We start from the raw sequence: 20,682 nt of genomic DNA on the forward strand, positions 1-20,682 counted from the left end.
ACTTCATGCTTCCATCTGCTGAAAAGCTTTATGGAGATGAAGATTTCATTTTTCAGCACGACCTGGCACCTGCTCACAGTGCCAAAACCACTGGTAAATGGTTTACTGACCATGGTATTACTGTGCTCAATTGGCCTGCCAACTCTCCTGACCTGAACCCCATAGAGAATCTGTGGGATATTGGGAAGAGAAAGTTGAGAGACGCAAGACCCAACACTCTGGATGAGCTTAAGGCCGCTATCGAAGCATCCTGGGCCTCCATAACACCTCAGCAGTGCCACAGGCTGATTGCCTCCATGCCACGCCGCATTGAAGCAGTCATTTCTGCAAAAGGATTCCCGACCAAGTATTGAGTGCATAACTGAACATAATTATTTGAAGGTTGACTTTTTTTGTATTAAAAACACTTTTCTTTTATTGATCGGATGAAATATGCTAATTTTTTGAGATAGGAAATTTGGGTTTTCATGAGCTGTATGCCAAAATCATCAATATTAAAACAATAAAAGGCTTGAACTACTTCAGTTGGTGTGTAATGAATCTAAAATATATGAAAGTCTAATGTTTATCAGTACATTACAGAAAATAATGAACTTTATCACAATAGGCAAATTTTTTGAGAAGGACCTGTATGTAATTTATTAAGACATAATCAAATAACAAAAAATAGAATGACATAAGGCACAAGGATAGAGGAGGGTGGGGGGCCGCCAGGTAGCAGGGTCAGAAGCAACCACCCTCACACAACCCAACTGACAGGGAAAGAGGGGTCACAGCCCTGGGTATGAGACCGCATAGATATGGGTGAACTGTAGGTACACCCAAAGTGACATATAATGGTAAGTATGCTGCATGCTTATACAAGGTAAAAAAGGTCACACGTAGCCAAAATTGCCCACCCCAGAATAATAAAAAGGCTGCATGCAATTGCAGGTGGCCAAATCACACAGAATAAGGCAGGGCAAAAGTGCTAGGTGTGATCAGTATCCTTAATATAGCAAACTAACTAACAAGGCATGACAACAGATGCAAAGTTACCCATGGTATGCTGGAACCCAGAGTATGTGACCGGAGCTGCACCTCGACGCTCGTTTCGCCTGGAAAGGCTTTGTCCGCTCCTGTTGAAGCCTTTCCATGATCTATGCACATGTCATGCATGACCCCTAGCGCTGATACTAGAGATATTTGTATTGTAGACTTGGTACCCATGATGTGTCGGCATAGCAAAACCTCAGGAATTAGCACTAAGTGGCACATTTATTAAGACCGGCGTTTTAGACGCCGGTCTTAATGAACCCCTAAGCTGGCTCTGGTTCCGCCGGAGTTCTGGCGAGTTGCTGGCCTCTTCATTACTTCGGCGGGTCCACCATCGCTTCTAAACATAAGATAGCTTCCTAGCTGTCTTACATTTAGACCTTCTTCTACTCCTGAAACAGGCATGGAAAATGGTAAATGAGATGGGCCTGCTGGCCGGAGCCCTTCCCAGCCCACTTATTTAGACCTGTGTCACAATCTGTGCCTGAAATATGCCTAATATAGGCGTATTTCAGCTTAATAAATGACCCCCTAAATATCTGCTTCTGTATATGGTTGACTGGTTGAAACAGGTCCTTGTCATCCTAGCAAAACACTTTAGACATCCAAGGGCGGATTGGTCATAGACCTTACAGGGAAATTTCCCTATGTGCCGATGCCCAGGAGGCCGCCTAAGCCCTTCTCTCTGCCGCTGGCGGGGTACATAATGGGCAATATATTGTGCTGTACTGTGGTATGTGGGATGGTATGTCTTGCTATTGTATTGCTGACCCCCGCCTACTTATGTTACCCAGCCTTCTGTCAATTTGGACCCACCTACAACATGGGGCCACTTTTAGTTTTTTCAGGGCCACTTTAAATTCCCTGTAGACAGCTTCAATACTCAATGAAGAGAAACATACATGTCATTGATTTTCTCTTTCTTTATTCTCAGATGCTCAGCCCATCCATGATCTCGCGCGGACCCCCACTTCTCATAAAACCTCTGTACAGGTATTTTAAAAGATACTAACATTTGAAAAAAAAACATTTCCAGCATGAGAATGAAGAACATACGAATGTATCTATGTTGGTGCAGTTTACAATACAGTATTTAATAGACTGGTAGATCTATTGAAAAGGTAAAACGTATTAACTACTTTCCATTTCTCTTCTTTTTTTTGTGTTTCAGTTAGAGGCCCGGGACCCCGGCATTGTGCTAAGTGCAGCAAGGCGAAGATTGAGGAGTGAAAGCTCATACGACATTGACAACATAGTTATCCCCATGAACCTGGTTGCACCATCTAAATTAGAGAAATTACATTACAAAGAAATTCTCACCCCAAGGTATTTGCCAGCATGTTGATTTGCTCTCATTACAGCCATTCTTGTAAGACCTGTTATCAGGCGGCACTGTATGGCATGCATACAGATGTATGTTCATATATGACCCATTATATTGTAGAAATCACAAAGTAAGCATGCTTTATCAGATGCTTCAGCGCTTCTTATGGAGTATAATATGTGGTATGTGGTATACAGTACTGAAAAGCATCGGCTACAGAACCCTACTGCAGGTCACAATGCATGTATATGGTAGCCCTGGGTAATAACACTAATATGGTGTGAAAACCTATTAAAATATATTTTTTCACATTTAAAGGGTTTCGGTCACCAGATTTAACCCTATAAAGCTAGCTGACATTAGCACATCGCTAATGTCAGCTAAACCCAACTAGCCTATTCCTACTTTTATCTATGCCCCCGGTATGCCAGAAATCTAACTTTATAATATGCTAATTAGCCTCTAGTTGTTCCTGCTCCTAGATGCTCCGTTCTCCCACCTTTGTCGCTTCCCTCCAAGTCCTGATTGACAGGGCCAGGCAGCGCTCCCATCTGTCTGCCAGCCCTGTGCTCTGGTGAAATCTCGCGCCGTTCAGCATTCGGCGCAGGCGTGGTGAGGAAGCTGGCAGCCGGCGATCGTCTTTCCCTCTCCGCGCCTGCGCCAAATACTTAACGGAGCGAGATTTCACCAGAGCACAGGGCTGGCAGACTGATGAGAGCGCTGCCTGGCCCTGTCAATCAGGACTTGGAGGGAGGCGACAAAGGTGGGAGAACGGAGCCTCTAGGAGCAGGAACAACGCCCCGCCCCCCCGAGGCTAATTAGCATATTATAAAAGTTAGATTTCTGGCGTAACGGGGGCATAGATAAAAGTAGGAATAGGCTAGTTAGATTTAGCTGACATTAGCACATCACTAATGTCAGCTAGCTTAATAGGGTTAAATCTGGTGACATATTCCCTTTAAAGGGCTTCTGTCACCCCACTAAAGTCATATTTTTTTTTTGGCTAGTTACATTCCTTATAGTGCGATATATGAGAATATAATGTTGTTACTTTCATTCGGCCGTTTCTTAAGAAAACAAAGTTTTATAATATGCAAATCAGGTCTCTACCAGCAAGTAGGGCGTCTACTTGCTGGTAGCCGCCGCAAAAAAATGCCCCCTCGTCGTGTTGATTGACAGGGCCAGCCGTGATCTCCTCCTCCGACCGGCCCTGTCAGCATTTTAAAAATCACGCGCCTCTGTTCATTCGGCGCAGGCGCTCTGAGATGAGGAGGCAACTCCCTCAGTGCGCCTGCGCCGATGACATCACCGAAAGAGAAGACGTCATCGGCGCAGGCGCACTGAGGGAGTTCTGAGGAGACGAGCCTCCTCATCTCAGAGCGCCTGCGCCGAATGATCAGAGGCGCGCAATTTTTAAAATGCTGACAGGGCCGGCCGGAGGAGGAGATCGCGGCTGGCCCTGTCAATCAACACGACGAGGGGGGCGGTTTTTTGCGGCGGCTACCAGCAAGTAGACGCCCTACTTGCTGGTAGAGACCTGATTTGCATATTATAAAACTTTGTTTTCTTAAGAAACGGCCGAATGAAAGTAAGTAACAACATTATATTCCCATATATCGCAGTATAAGGAATGTAACTAGCCCAAAAAAAAAATAATGACTTTAGTGGGGTGACAGAAGCCCTTTAAAGATTTATTTGATCCAGTGTAATAACTACTGATCCAATGGTATGCAACCAGGTAGTAAATGTCCAATGTGGAACAAGCCCTTTAAATGGCAGCCTATGAGATAGATCCTTCTGTCCTTCATCAGGTCTCCTGACCGCTGAAATCTTTCACAAATTACTAGAGTTACATTATGGATATTCTTCAGTTCTGTAGAACTAAGAATAGAGGCAAGTTTGTTCTTATAATTTTACTACTTCTAATTATTCTGATTAATTTTCAGTTGGAAAGAAGTTGCACTTGAACCATTGACATGTCCTCCGTGTGAAGAGGTTAGTTTTATCTCTGTGTCTCAAGTTGTTTTTTTTTAATAGCACATTTCCTCAACCCACAGCCCAGTCATTCCCTTATATAGGGATTTCCAGGACTAATATATTGATGATCTATGTCCAGGATAGGTCATCAGTAGGGGTCTGGCACCCCAACAACCAGAATTGAAATTTTGAAAAATGTGATCAGCTCTAGTTAATATACATCAATAACAATATATTGATTTTCATATATATATATATTTATTAAATATTTCAATGTGGGCTTTAAACAAATACAAAGGAATACATTAAAATTGCAGTTCTCATTTAACCCTTTTGGACTGATGGTGTCCAGAGAGAAAATCCAAAAGACCTCTCTCTGTAATAGTCTTTTTTCTAATTGGTCCCTGTTCACACTAGTTACCTCTTCCAATACCATCCATATTAAAGAGGACCTTTCACCACTCCTGACATGCCTGTTTTAATAGCTTCATGCATTCCCCATGTAATACCAATTCTGGAGCATCTATTCTTATGTCTGTATGTTGTGCCATTCCTTTATTATTTCTACTAGAAGTATTGAATGAATTGCTAGCAGTCTGCAGTAAGGGTACAGAGGGGAGGTAACCAGTTGTGGGTGTGTCCCTGCATAGACTCACTCTATCCAATCAGTGCCGCCATTTTCAGACAGCTCGGAAGCTATCTTACATTTAGAACTGGCGGAGGATCCACCGAAGTCATGAAGAGGCCGGGGCCTCTAGATAACTTCGGCGATCCACCGCCAGTTTAGGGGTTTCTTAAGACCGGTGTCTTAAACGCCGGTCTTAATAAATGTGCCCTAATAAATCTAGACTTTTCAGTATTTTGCTATAGATTGAGATATCTTGAAGCTTGAAAAACCACCATTTAATATACAGCGAAAAAGATGTTAAAATACAATGTGTGTGAATGTAGCCTGCAGCATCAGTTGTGATCTATTTTGCGAGAAAATTGCCCATGTGCGATTTTGCTTTCAAAGGTCTCTGCCATCCAATAAATCAAAATGTTTGATATTCCAGCGGTTCCATTTACTGCACTGCAAAGTAGTAAACCAAAGCTAAAAATCTTCAGTGCAATCTTCATAGTCTGAGGGCCGATTACATGTCTGTGTTGTAGGTATCCATAGTGTGGCACAATGTGGGCTCATACTGTGTCTTGAATTTTATATAGCGGCCAACACGAGAGCAAATTAGAGGCACCATAGAGTGAAACTTGGAGATCTTAGGAGTCTAATCTGTGACTGCGCATATTTTTCACATTATATTTATCACTTTAAAAAACATTTATTCATTAGTGGATTTAATTAGTGTCTTTATGAAGCAAATAAAGCCAGGGGAGTAACTGGGTAAATAATGATTCTTTTATTGTTTTAGCACATTCTTTTTTTTTTACCCAACTCGAGCAACCTCTTTAAGGGCTCTTTCACACTTGCATTCTTCTGTTCCGGCATAGAGTTCCGTCGTCGGGGCTCTATGCCGGAAGAATCCTGATCAGGATTATCCCCATGCATTCTGAATGGAGAGAAATCCGTTCAGGATGCATCAGGATGTCTTCAGTTCCGGACCGGAACGTTTTTTGGCCGGAGAAAATACCGCAGCATGCTGCGCTTTTTGCTCCGGCCAAAAATCCTGAACACTTGCCGCAAGGCCGGATCCGGAATTAATGCCCATTGAAAGGCATTAATCCGGATCCGGCCTTAAGCTAAACGTTGTTTCGGCGCATTACCGGATCCGACGTTTAGTTTTTTCTGAATGGTTACCATGGCTGCCAGGACGCTAAAGTCCTGTTTGCCATGGTAAAGTGTAGTGGGGAGCGGGGGAGCGGGGGAGCAGTATACTTACCGTCCGTGCGGCTCCCGGGGCCAGGGCTCCAGATGGCGACCAAAATGCTCACCAATGCGACTTAGAATTTACAAATGGCGACAAGACTTTTTAGTCTTGTCGCCATTTGCGACTAGACCCGCCGCCGCAGCTCTGCCGTTGAACAGCGACAGGCACAGTAGCTGATAGTTCTCTGCCCTGCCGCCGCCGATGTTCTTCTCAGTCTGAGGCAGTGAGTCGCGGCACACAATAGCAGAGACGCTGGCAGCAGGAAGGGGAGGGGCTCGGGAGGAGTGTAATCTGATCCTAGAGTGGAAGCTGCTTCTGCCAGCCCCGCCCCTCCCCGCCCACCAACCAATCAGAGCTGAGGCAAGGCAAGCACTAGCAGCTCTGAGTCACTGACACAAGTGCAGGGAGTCAGCAAAAAGAATCAAATGAGTCTCAGGTTAAAAGAATCTAAAGATAGTGTGCCCCCCCCCCCCCAACACCCCAGTATAAGAAACATTGGTGGCACAGTGTCCCTCCCACCCCCCCCCCCCCCCCCCCCAACACCCCAGTATAAGAAACATTGGTGGTTCAGTGGGAAGTGCCAATGAGGGTTAAAAAATAATTTAAAAAAAAATTAACTCACCTCCTCGAGTTGATCATGTAGCTGCCGGTCTCCTGTTCTTTCTTAAGGACCTGTGGTGACGTCACTCAGCTCATCACATGGTCCATTACCATGGTGAGGAATCATGTGATGTATCATGTGATGAGCACAGTGATGTCACCACAGGTCCTTTGACAGGTCGTGAAGAAAGAACAGGAGACGATCAATTGGAGGAGGTGAGTTAATTATTTTTTAACCCTCATTGGCACTGCCCACTGCGCCACCAATGTTCATTATATTGAGGGGGGGGGCGCACTACGCCACCAATGTTTATTATACTGGGGTGTTGGGGGGGGTGCACACTGCACCACCAATGTTTATTATATTGAGGGGGGGGGGGCACACTGCGCCACCAATGTTTATCATACTGGGGTGTTGGGGGGGGGCGCACTGCGCCACCAATGTTTATTATATTGACCTTCTACTATGCATTCTGTATTAAAGAATGCTATTATTTTCCCTTAGAACCATGTTATAAGGGAAAATAATACAGTGAATAGACTTTCATCCTAGCAACCATGAGTGAAAATCGCACCGCATCCGCACTTGCTTCTATGGGGCCTGCGTTGCGTGAAAAACACACAACATAGAGCATGCTGCGATTTTCATGCAACGCGCAAGTGATGTGTGAAAATCTTCGCTCATGTGCACAGCCCCATAGAAGTGAATGGGTCCGGATTTAGTGCGGGTGCATTCCGGTATTTTGAATGCCAGATCCGGCACTAATACATTCCTATGGGAAAAAATGCTGGATCCGGCATTCAGGCAAGTCTTCAGTTTTTTTCGCCGGAGATAAAACCGTAGCATGCTACGGTTTTAGCTTTTGCCTGATCAGTCAAAATGACTGAACTGAAGACATCCTGATGCATCCTGAACGGATTACTCTCCATTCAGAATGCATAGGGATATGCCTGATCAGTTCTTTTCCGGTATAGAGCCTCTGTGTGACGGAACTCTATGCCGGAAAAGAAAAACGCTAGTGTGAAAGTACCCTAAAATATTTTAAATCCCCCCTTTCCCAATTTTACATATAAAATATATAAACAAATTACATAGCGCTGTCCAAACTATTACATTATTAAAAAATATTTCCTATAGGATAGGACTGTTCTATTATGGGCCGAATGTTTCATAAAATGCGAAATGCACGCGGCTTTTTTTGGTGTTTTTTCTTTTTTGCGCGGTATTGAGTATTGCAATACTGTTTTTATGGTGACGAAAGCTAATCAAAATTTTGGTATCAAAACAACCCTATGCCGATCTGATCGGCGTAGCGTTGTCACGATACCAAAACTTTGATTCGGTTTCGATTTGGCAACTAAAAATTTGATTTGGCTCCTACATTTTCAGGAGCCAATGGCTACTAGGTATTTTTTTTAGTCTGGAGCACTGTCCCGGGGCGCTTCAGAGTGACGTCAGGGCGCCCCACGCACATGGATGACGTGATCGCATGGACACGTCATCCATGCGCATGGGGCGCTCTGACGTCATTCTGGAGCAGCACGGACGGTAAGTATACTGCTCCCCCGCTCCCCACTACTACTATGGCAACCAGGACTTTAATAGCGTCCTGGCTGCCATAGTAACACTGAACGCATTTTGAAGACTGACCTGTCTTCAAATACTTTCAGTTCACTTGCGTTTTTCCGGATCCGGCGTGTAATTCCGGCAAGTGGAGTACACGACGGATCCGGACAACGCAAGTGTGAAAGAGGCCTTAGTGCAATAGGCGACTTTGGTTAAGAAGTGTCCAAATCGCTCATATTTTTTATCATATTAATTACTATTTTATCATCAGATTGAAGATCTGTCAGATGAGGCTTTTTTAATCCAACATCAGAAATATGAGCGGGCAGAGAGGGCTCGCTGGTCATTTTGGGAACAGAGCAAATGGCCAAAACGGAGCAGGTTAGTTGAAGCGAAAATTTAAGCAAAGGTAAGGTAAGCTGCATTAGAAAAATGTATTAGGCTGAGTTCACACGGGCGAGATTTCCGCGCGGGTGCAATGCGGTAGGTGAACGTATTGCACCCGCACTGAATCCGGCACCATTCATTTCAATGGGTCTGTGCACATGAGCGTTTTTTTCATGTATCACTTCTGCAATGCTTTAAAATTGCAGCATGCTCTATATTCTGCGTTTGTAACGCAGGACAGGCCCTATAGAAGTGAATGGGGCTGCGTGAAAAACGCATTACATCCGCAAGCAAGTGCGGGTGCGATGCGTTTTTCACTGATGGTTGCTAAGAGATGTTGTTTGTAAACCTTCAGTTTTTTTATCACGCGCGTGAAAAACGCATCAAAACGCATTGCACCCGCGCGGAAAAAACTGAACAACTAAACGCAATTGCAGACAAAACTCACTGAACTTGCTTGCAAAATGGTGCGAGTTTAACTGAACGCATTCTGAACGCATCCGGCCCCAATCCGCAACACCCGTGTGACCCCAGCCTTAGACTACATGCACACAACAGTAAAAAACTGCCATTTTCAGAGCCATTGCAGTCTATGGGGCTGTTCACATTGGTGTTTTTTTTTGTATTTTTTTCTTTAACAGCCAGTGAATACCGGCTGTCACAAAATAAGAAATGTCCTCCGATGAGCTGAAGTAATAACTTCATAAATTAATTTGTACTGTAAAAAAACATTTCCTGAACTCAGGTTCAGTTCCAAGTGGTACCTTGGAACTGAACCCAATTTCAGGAAATGTTTTTTTACAGTACAAATTAAATTTAAGAAGTTACTACCCGAAGTTTCACAAGACTTCGCGAAGCAATAACTTCGGCTCATGGGAGCCAATACATTCTAACACTGTACGGAGCTCCTGCTCCGTAGAGTATTGTAATTCAGTTTTATGCGAATTGACTTCAGATGTTTCATCCGGAGTCAATTCCCTCATCCCTAGCCATGAAGATGGCCAACGACCCAATGGGAAATTTCCCTTTACTGTCTATGGCCAGTAACTGAGTCTATTAATTGTTTCATGCTTATTGTATTTGTGGTTGTTTTTACATTGTGTAAGGTATCACCTTTTAGATGTACAGCACTATGGGATTAACGGCGCCGCAAATCAATAATAATAACAAGTACACTGTATACTAAAGACTTTGTGTACAGTCTCTCTGTAGGGGTTGTGCCCTCGATATGGCAGCATAAATCTGGTGACAGATGTCGTTATAAGTTAAAGGGTATCTGTCAGCAGATTTGTACCTATGAAACTGGCTAACCCGTTATATGTGCACTTGGCAGCTGGGGCGCTGCCATTACACCTAGAGGCTCTGCGCTCTCTGCAACTGCTGTGCCCTCTGCACTTTAATTGCCAGGGTCAGTTGTGAGGGCACAGCAGGGTCAATGTGGAGAGGGCACAGCAGTTGCAGAGAGAGCAGAGGCTCTAGGTGTAATGGCAACGCCCCAGTTGCTCCTAAAGGCTCATTTGCATGTAGTAAAACATGTTTCTCAGCAATGCGGGCACATATCAACATGGGACTAACACAGATGCCTTCAGCTGCCACTTGCACATGTAACAGGTCAGCCAGTGTCATAGGTACAAATCTGCTGACAGATGCCCTTTAAGGCTCCATGCCATACAGGCCCATGATATCATCACCAGAGCATGATTATGACTGAAAGCCAAGCTTCCACTGTAACCTGGCATCTAGGTAGTTAGACAAAGTGGTCTGCCATTCTTTCACACCCCTATTCTGACCTGTTGATACCTCAGACCTACTGCTGCCCATGCCCCCACCCACTTGGCCAACACATACACAGACTGCTCCCCGTGCACCCCTCCGACACAACTGTAGCAGAAAGCTGAACACTGATGCTTCCTATATACTGTTCAGGGAGGGAATAGAGGACTGTGTAACTGCACAATTCTATGACTAGGCCGAGCTTTTCATGAATGCTCTGCCCAATCTCTAAGTGGAAAGTTTAAGGAGTCTACTTGGGAGTCTTTAAACTGACACTAGGCAGATCATTATGACTGCTGGTATTTTACTTAGTATTTTCTAGCCGTTTCCCCGGTGTCTGCAATGTCCTCCTTGCTTTATAATAACATTTATAATATGAATTTTTGCTCTTTAGGTCTTCAAGTCATAGCTCAGGGCAATACACTGAAGACAACTGGAGTCCAAATTCCACATCACCCGATTCTTGGGACACACCGCCCCCTGGTGGTTGTGCTTTGCAAGCCCTACAGTCTTCAGCTGATTTTCAGCAAGGGAAGGTAAAGATTGAAATAGAATTGACTTGATGGGTTAGGCCAGGGATAGGCAACCTCCGGCTCCCAACTGTTGTGAAACTACAACTCCCAGTATGCATACTTGCTCTGCTCTTCTAAGAACTTTCATAGAAATGAATGGAGCATGCTGGGAATTGTAGTTTCACAACAGATGGGAGCCGGAGGTTGCCTACCCTTGGGTTAGGCCATACACCTTAGATAGCTGTCGGCCAAACAGCGAGAGGGGGATAAGCCACTGCCAGACTTGTTTGGTGGCAGCTTATCACCCATGAGGATAAAGAGAAAACAGGTCTTATTTTTCATATTCTATAGCAGGGATTAGCAGCCTCCGGCATTACAGCTGTTCTGAAACTACAACTCCCAGAATCCTCATGTCACTTCTATGGGAGTTACAAGAAGAGCAAAGCAAGTGTGCATGCTGGGAGTTGTAGTTTCTCAGCAGCTGGAGTGCGGGAGGTTGCCGACTCCTGCACTACAAGATTGTCAAGTTTGTCTAATGTGTGTGGCCACTGTGGGGGATTAGCTCTTCTCCGGGGGTCATTCACACAAGTATCTTCGCCAGACACCAAGTTTAAGGTCCAAACATCGCTTTTATTTGGCACCTTAGAAAAACAAACATAATACAAAACAAACACCTGCCCGGCGGGGCTCTAACTAAACATATGGTAGAATCCCTGACTCACCTTTACCCTGGGTTCACACCTGAGCGTTTTACAGCGCGTTCAAACGCGCTGTAAAACGCTTAAGACATGAAAACCAATGCTTCCCTATGGGAAGGGTTCACACCTGGGCGTTTTACAGCGCGTACGAACGCGCTGTAAAACGCCCGACGCTCAAACAAGTACTTGAGCTTCTTTGGGGCGTTTTGACGCGCGTTTGTGGCCATAGGACACTGCAGTCAATGACTCAAACGCGCGTTTACTATTACAAAAAACGCGCATAAAAACGCGCGACAAAAACGCGCGTTTGAGGAACGCTCAGGTGTGAACCCAGGGTTAGAGTGCTTTTCAGACACAGTGTCAGGTCCAGCTTCCTCAGCCAAGCGTATACCAGCCCCCAGGCTATTTCTCAGCCTAGCCCAGCTTGAACCACACACCTAGAGCCTCACCCGGCCAACTAACAGTCTGGGATGGGCTTTTACTCCCCAGTAATGATCCCAGGCAATTACACCTGGGGATCCCTCACACTAGGGAAAACCTGCCCTGGAATGGGAGGGGTGGATTGGCAGCTCCCTCAACCAACCTAGCTCCCAATCCAAGTAAAATCCAGCCCTTAAATACTAAATAAAATAACTCCAGCAACTTTGCCTTGCTGAAGCCAGCACCACTCTGGAACTTTACTTATACCCCTCTCCTGGGATGCTTATTCACTTTAGCGTTCACATCACCACACCACTTTAAAACACAATTCTACAAAATCTTCTCTTTTTTTAAAAGCATGGGGGTGAGTTATCATTACTGGTATAAAGGAAACTGGCTTAGGCTACTTTCACACTTGCGTTCGGTCCGGATCCGACTGGTATCTGCACAGACGGATCCGCACCTATAATGCAAACAATGGTATCCGTTCAGAACAGATCCGTCTGCATTATATTTCTGAAAAAAAAATTCTAAGTCTACGGCCTCATGCACACGACCGTTGTTGTGTTCCGTGTCCGTTGTTCCTGTTTTCCGTGATTTTCTGCGGACCCATTGACTTTCAACCCATTGACGTTGAAAACTCGGATAATGCACCGTTTGTCATCCGCGTCCGGTTTCAAGTCAATGGGTCTGTGAAAAAACACGGAGGCACACAAGATTGTCATCCGGGTCCGTGATCCGTGTCCGTTTTTTTCCTATCATTTGCAAGGCAAACTTTACTTAGATTTTTTTTCACTTTCCTTCATGTCTGGTGATCCTCCAAAAATCAAGGAAGAGAAACGGAAACGGATCACGGAACCCCGTTTTGCAGACCGTGAAAAAATACTGTTGTGTGCATGAGGCCTTATTGTTAGTCAGACGGATCCGTCCTGACTTTGCATTGAAAGTCAACGGGGGACGGATCAGTTTGAAATTGCACCATATTGTGTCAACGTCAAACGGATCTGTCCCCATTGACTTAAATTGTAAGTCTGGACGGATCCGTTTGGCTCCGCACGGCCAGGTGGACACCAAAATGCTGCAAGCAGCGTTTGGGTGTCTGCCTCCTGAGCGGAATGGAGGCGGAACGGAGCTATACTGATGCATTCGGAGTGGAATCCTTATCCATTCAGAATGCATTGGGGATGTACGAATCCGTTCGGGGCCGCTTGTGAGAGCCTTCAAACGGAACTCACAAGCGGAACCCCGAACGCAAGTGTGAAAGTAGCCTTAGTCTACTTTCACACTAGCGTTTTGGCTTTCCGTTTGCGAGATCCGTTCAGGGCTCTCACAAGCAGTCCAAAACGGATCAGTTTGCATTCTAATGAATTCTGAATGGAAAAGGATCCGCTCAGAATACATCAGTTCTGTCACCATTCTGCTTTGGAGATGTCCGTCTGATGAAACTGAGCCAAACGGATCCATCCTGACACACAATGTAAGTCAATGGGGATGGATCCGTTTTCACTGACACAATAGAAAACGGATCCGTCCCTTATTGACTTTCAATGGTGTTCAAGACGTACAGATAATACAAACGGATACGTTCTGAACGGATGCAGACGGTTGTATTTTCTGAACGGATCCGTCCATGGTGGATCCGCACAAAACGCGAGTGTGAAAGTAGCCTTAGTTGCCCATAGCAACCAGTCAAATTCCACCTTTCATTTTTCAGAGCTCCCTTGGAAAATGAAAGATGGAATCCGATTGGTTACTATGGGAAACTAAGCCTGTTCTACGTTACACCAGCTTTTATAAATCTCCCGCTATGTTTTTACCCCATTGATAAAGTGGACATCCAATCAGAATGGTCTGCTGGAGTGCGATCTCAGACAGTCACTGATTTCCGTAACAGAAGGGCTCTCTCTAGAGCCAGAATCATCCAGCTGGCCCTGTTCAGAGGTGTCTGTTACTGAAAGTCTAACACACTGGGGGGAATTCACTGTCTGGTGTTTGATACAACAGGAGTAAGGCGAGCCAAGTTTATTAGTAGGTGCAGACCTTTTAATAAATTTAGGGGGCACCTTCCTGGTAGTCAATGTACAAAAAAACAAGAAAGAAATGCAAATGCTGTGAGGGGGCACGTGTGAGCATTACTACTGTGAACAGGGCACATATCTGGGCATAACTACTGTGAGGGGGCACATATCTGGGCATAACTACTGTGAGGGGGCACATATCTGGGCATAACTACTGTGAGGGGGCACATATCTGGGCATAACTACTGTGAGGGGGCACATATCTGGGCATAACTACTGTGAGGGGGCACATATCTGGGCATAACTACTGTGAAGGGGCACATATCTGGGCATAACTACTGTGAAGGGGCACATATCTGGGCATAACTACTGTGAAGGGGCACATATCTGGGCATAACTACTGTGAAGGGGCACATATCTGGGCATAACTACTGTGAAGGGGCACATATCTGGGCATAACTACTGTGAAGGGGCACATATCTGGGCATAACTACTGTGAAGGGGCACATATCTGGGCATAACTACTGTGAAGGGGCACATATCTGGGCATAACTACTGTGAAGGGGCACATATCTGGGCATAACTACTGTGAAGGGGCACATATCTGGGCATAACTACTGTGAGGGGCACATATCTGGGCATAACTACTGTGAGGAGGGCACATATCAGGGGATAACTACTGTGAGCTGTGAGGAGGGTACATATCAGGGCATAACTACTGTGAGGGGGCACGAGTGAGCATTACTGCTGTGAAGAGGGCACATATCTGGGCATAACTACTGTGAGGGGGCATGTGTGAGCATTACATCTGTGAAGAGGGCACATATCTTGGCATTATTACTGTGAGGGGGCATGTGATGTATACATGTGTGTAATGTATGTAGTGCAGTATGTGATGATCACACACTGCACTACACATACATTACACACATGTATACATCACATACTGCGCTGTCACCTTCTTCTGCAGGTCTACCTTGATGTCTGGTCTTTAGCCTTCAGTCAGATCCTCCACCACCATGCTTGCGCCGTGTGCGCGACACCACCAGGAGCTGGCCCCTCCTCCTTTCATCTCCTGCCGACTTCTCCTACAGCAAGGTGCTCTATCGCTCCAGTTCCCGCCCAATCTTACCAATCAGGGGAGTAGCTAGAAATGACTGTGCCCCATAGCAAAAAAAATTATGGGCCACCCCCCTCCCGGATCTCCCACCCCCACATACCTATCGGACCTCCCACCCCTTCCAGAGCTCCCACCCAAACACCCCTCCAGGACCTCCCACCCCAACATCCCCCTAAGTGTCGTCCACAGATACCACCCCCCCTTCAGTGTCCTCCACAGATTCCCCCCCCCCCCCCTTCAGTGTCCTTCACAGATCCCCCCCGCCCTTCAGTGTCCTTCACAGATATCCCTTATCCCCCCCACCCAGAGCCTCTTCCTAGCTAATTTATTCACTGCACTTGCCTCTGTGAAATTGAAGAGAAGCGCCGTAATCTCGCACAGGCGCACTGGCAGAGGCCAGGAAGACAGTGCATGCGCACTTCGATGCCTCTGCCAGTGCGCCTGTGCGAGATTACGGCGCTTCTCTTCAATTTCAGAGGCCAGTGCAGTGAATAAATTAGCTAGGAGGCGGCGCTGGGCGCGGAGATCGCAGGCACAGGCAGCATCACTTTGCTGCCTGTGCCGTTCGCAGCGCGGGCCGCATGACACGGCTTCGCAGGCCGCAGGTTGGGCATCACTGCTATAAGTCAACGTCCAACTTTTAAAAAGATCTTGAGACATGACTTGGATAATAAATAAGCCAGCACCTCATCAGTGCAGAGCAGAGAGTACAGGCTTAATCTTGGGTGAGATTAAGTCAGGATTTGGGGGATACTAGCTCTTATGGAGAGTGCCTTAAACGTTGTGAATAGACTTATAGGCCATACGTGCTCCTCTGGAATTAGAGAATAGGGTATGCAAGCCAGTACTCCCTGCACTGATGAGGGGCAATCACCCCGGAATAGCTGTCTGCAGATGAGGTGCTGGCTTATTTATTATCAAAGTCATGTCTCAAGGCCTTTCAAAAAGGTCAAACATTGACTTATAGGATAGCTGCCGTACATCTGGTGGCATTAGAGGTAGAGCTTGTTAACAGCTCATTTGCATCCCTTTCTTCCCAGAATGCCAGAGGTGCACATATGGCCTTTAAGTCTCCTCACGCCGTTTACGGCGTTGTCCATAAGGAGATATTGTATTTTCCAAATCCTAGCCATCTTAGGGCCAGTGGACATCTTGCTTATTGTAGACATCTCCATCCTATTTGTATACATGTGTGCTATGGGGAGTTTATTCATTTTTTACAACTGCACTGGTATTATCTTGGACGCTCTATAGCAAGGATCAGCAATCTTCGGCACTCCAACTCCCAGCATGCACACTTACTTGGCTGTTCTTGTAACTCCCATAGAAATGGAGAGGATTCTGGGAGTTGTAGTTTCTAAACAGCTGGCATGCCAGAAGCTGCTGATCCCTGCTCTATAGTATGGAGGTATTGGGGTCTGTTCGTTCACCATTCTTGCTTATTGCCAGTTGTTCTGTGTTTTTAACAGATTTTTTGTGTAGTTTTATAACATTAAAGACCAATCCTGCCGAAATCTTGTAGATTTGGTCAGGCTTAAGAGTTCAGAATTATTCATCTATCAACTACTACATTAATAAAGATCTCCTCTTACCAATTCCATCACATTTATTTCTAAACCGAGGACGAGGCAGTGTTGGGAATGGGATCAGTAAGGAGAGGTGGGCACATGTAGGGCTTTGTGTGCTTCCGTTTCTATACAGACGCACACCTCGTGATTTGTTACATAGGCATTCACTTCTATAGGTGAATACAGTGTCTTAAGGTGGTACCATATGCCAAAAATAGACTAAGTGCCCGTGTGCACAGCTTTGCTGAATGTATGGGCTCTAGCCCCTCTCATTTACTATTTTCTATGCCTGTTTTAGGCGTATAAAATGGTCTAAATGTAAGACAGCAAGGAAGCGGCGGTGGATCCGCCGAAGTTATGTAGAGGTAAACGCTGCTACATAACTTCCGCGGATCCACCGCCAGCACAGGGTTTTATTAAGACCAGCGTCTAAAACGTAAGGGCTAAATGCATAGTCTTACCTAAAACTTTGATGGCGGTGTCATTTTATATCTTCCAGGCACAACACTGGGAGCGTAGAATATTTCCTCTTACAGGAGAAGCTGCTGTGGCTTTAAACGACACACAGACAACGACAAAACACTTATCTCGTCCCCCAGCCCTTGAGGACAAAGAAGTGATATGCCTCCATTCCAGCTGTGACAAGGAAAATAGGTGATGGAGCATTGTCCACTAATACTCACAGGCTAGCCCGGGGCTTTGGAAGATGAGCAAGGTACATACAAAATTGATGTAATAGGTGGCTACATGTAATACACAGAAGGTGGCAGATTTATTAATCTAAGGCCTCATGCACATGACCGTTGTGTGCACCCGTGGCCGTTGTTCCGTTTTCCGTGATTTTCTGCAGACCCATTGACTTTCAATGGGTCCGTTGAAAACTCGGAAAATGCACAGTTTGTCATCCGCCTCCGTGATCAGTGTATCCTGTCCGTCAAAAAAAATAGGACCTGTCCTATTTTTTTGGACGGACAACGGTTCACGGACCCATATAAGTCAATGTGCCACCAATGATATTAATACAATAGAGGGAGGGAGGGGGGGCCGGAGGGGTCCCGCACACTGGCCACCAATGATAATACAATAGAGGGAGGGAGAGGGGCCGAACACTGGCCACCAATGATAATAGAGGGAGGGAGGTCCGCACTGGCCACCAATGATATTCAAACTGGGGAGGGAGGGGGGTCTGCCCCCTGCTGCCTGGCAGCCCCTGATCTCTTACAGGGGCTATGATACGCACAATTAACCCCTTCAGGTGCAGCACCTGAGGGGTTAATTGTGCTGATCACGGGGGACGGATCCGTTTGCAATTGCACCATATTGTGGCAACGTCAAACTGATCCGTCCCCCATTGACTTGCAATGTAAGTCAGGACGGATCCGTTTGGCTCCGCACAGCCAGGCGGACACCAAAACAACTTTTTCCTTCATGTCCGTGGATCCTCCAGAAATCAAGGAAGACCCACGGAAGGAAAAACGGACACGGATCACGGAACTACGGAACCCGTTTTTGCGGACCGCAAAAAAAACTAAACGGTTGTGTGCATGAGGCCTTAGGCAAATGTTCACATTTGTGACCGGCATTCCAGTGTTCTGTTCCGGCAGAGGAGCAATACTGGCATAGCCAGACATTGCCCAGGCTTGCCGGATACCCATTCACTATAATGGGATCAGTCTGTTTTCTGACATGAATTTACTGATCAGTTTGTTAGAATGGTCAGTGTAGCGTGTTATGTGCCCTTACACGCCAATATTAAAAGGGGTATTCCCATCTCAGACAATGTCTGATAGATGCGGGTCCCACCTCTGGGACCCGCACCTACACCGAGAACGTTGCAGGGAAGGTGGTGGTCGGAGGACCCCGGGTTTGGCCACCACGAAGCACTCTCCCCATAGAAGTTAATGAGAGTGCACCGCGCTTGTGCTGCCACCGCTCCCATTCATTTCTATTAAGCCGACAGAAATGGCTGAGACAGTGCCCGGCTATTTTCGGCAACCCCATAGAAATGAATGGAGGGCAGCTGCACATGAACAGTGCGCCCTCCACAACCTTCAGGGAAACGTTCTCCTAACTATATGCCCCCATTGTATGAGATAGAAATACCCCTTTAACAGATGTGTTTTGAGCTTTTTTTTTTTAAATGTACCATAGTTCAGTGGAAACATGTATTATTATTTTTTTGCATGACATTTCAAATATCACTACTTTAACAAACTGCAAAAAACTGCTCCACCTCTGTGTGCCCTAGATACCTTTAAAGGGGTTATCCCACAAAAAATATTCTGCAGTTTTCAAAACCAGCATCTGGAACTGAATAAGTTTGTAATTAAAACATTTTGTATAGCCACTGAGTTATTCAATTAAATGTACCTGTATAGCGCCAGTACCTGTTTATTTTTCTTATTTCTCTGTCCACCTAGCTGAGGTGGCCACCCATGCTCAGCTCCATCCTTCAACTGCCTCTTGAAATGTGATAGGGAAATAGCGGCAGCAGAAAGGACATGCCCGTGAGCTGCCAGCTTGAAATAAATGTAGCAGAGCAATGACATGGGAGTTCTATGGATCCATGTAAGGTACACGGCTGGTTCTAGCATGTACTTTGATAACTGGATTTTATTTTTTACATTAATCACGGGATAACCCCTTTAATTGTATTCTGGCTGTTTAGTCTTATTTTTCATAGGCTAAAGAATTGTTCTAGGAGCAGAACCGAGCACTGAGGAACTGGAGCAGATTTACTAAGGGCTCATGCACATGACCGTTGCCTGTTTTGCGGTCCACAAATTGTGGATCCGCAAAACACGGATACTGGCTGCATGCGGACAAGAATAGGACATGTTCTAGATTTTTGTGGATGCCACAGAACAGACATACCAATACAGACAGCACAATGTGTGCTGCCCGCATCTTTTGTGGCCCCACTGAAGGTTCCGCATCTGACCCGCAAAAAATGCGGATCGAATCCAATGTTAGCACAATTTAGGGTCCAATAACACGTCTGTATGTGTTTTGCGGATACGCAAAACACGGACACCGGCAATGTGCGTTCTGCATCTTGCGGACCGCACATCTCCGGTACCATCATAGAAAATGCCTTTTCTTGTCCGCAATTGCGGATGAGAATTAGACACGTTCTATTTTTTTGCGGAACGGAAGTGCAGATCCGGGAATCAGCAATTTCTAGGTGCACTTACATTGGTAAATGTGAGCGTATTTTTTTTAGATGGAATTAAAGGTTGTTCCATTACAAACACTTAACCCCTCGGTCGGTGGGGATCTGACCGTCAGGTGGTGGTCGGTGTACCTCTATTTGAATGGAGCGGCTGTCACACATGCTCGCTGAAACAACTATGGGCCTGCCAGAGAGACAATTGCTTGTCCTCAGCTAGCCCTGGCAGTACCACAGAGCCGAATGGATTGGCAGCACATACAGGTGAAACTCGAAAATTTGAATATTGTGCAAAAGTTCATTTATTTCAGTAATGCAACTTAAAAAGGAATTGCATTAATGCAGCTTAAAATTTGAATTTTGTGGAAATGTTCAATATTCTAGGCACAAAGTGTCACACTCCAGTCAGCTAATCAACTCATACCCCCTGAGAAAAGGGTACCTCAAAATCGAGACTTTGGGGTTTCATAAGCTATAAGCCATAATCATCTAAATTATAACAACTAAAGGATTGAAATACCTCGCTTTGCATGTAATGAGTCTATCTCATATATTAGTTTCACCTTTTTAGTTGCATTACTGAAATAAATGAACTTTGCACAATATTCAAATTTTTCGAGTTTCACCTGTATATAGGACCACTGCTCCA

The 20,682-nt window shown here is 45.6% G+C and overlaps 1 protein-coding gene across 1 annotated transcript in view; it reads left to right on the top strand.

The window, feature by feature from the left end:
• KANSL1L (KAT8 regulatory NSL complex subunit 1 like) overlaps window positions 1-20,682 on the top strand; it is a 102,152-nt gene that overhangs the window by 77,659 nt on the left and 3,811 nt on the right. Inside the window, exons 10-15 of the mRNA XM_044303893.1 lie at window positions 1,970-2,028; window positions 2,207-2,361; window positions 4,306-4,354; window positions 8,640-8,749; window positions 10,923-11,064; window positions 17,364-17,579. Coding sequence (XP_044159828.1) covers window positions 1,970-2,028; window positions 2,207-2,361; window positions 4,306-4,354; window positions 8,640-8,749; window positions 10,923-11,064; window positions 17,364-17,522 — 674 coding nt within the window. The 3' untranslated portion in view covers window positions 17,523-17,579. The remainder of the gene's footprint in view (window positions 1-1,969; window positions 2,029-2,206; window positions 2,362-4,305; window positions 4,355-8,639; window positions 8,750-10,922; window positions 11,065-17,363; window positions 17,580-20,682) is intronic.

This window comes from Bufo gargarizans, chromosome 8 (genome assembly GCF_014858855.1).
Source record: "Bufo gargarizans isolate SCDJY-AF-19 chromosome 8, ASM1485885v1, whole genome shotgun sequence".
Classification (NCBI taxonomy): Eukaryota; Metazoa; Chordata; class Amphibia; order Anura; family Bufonidae; genus Bufo; species Bufo gargarizans.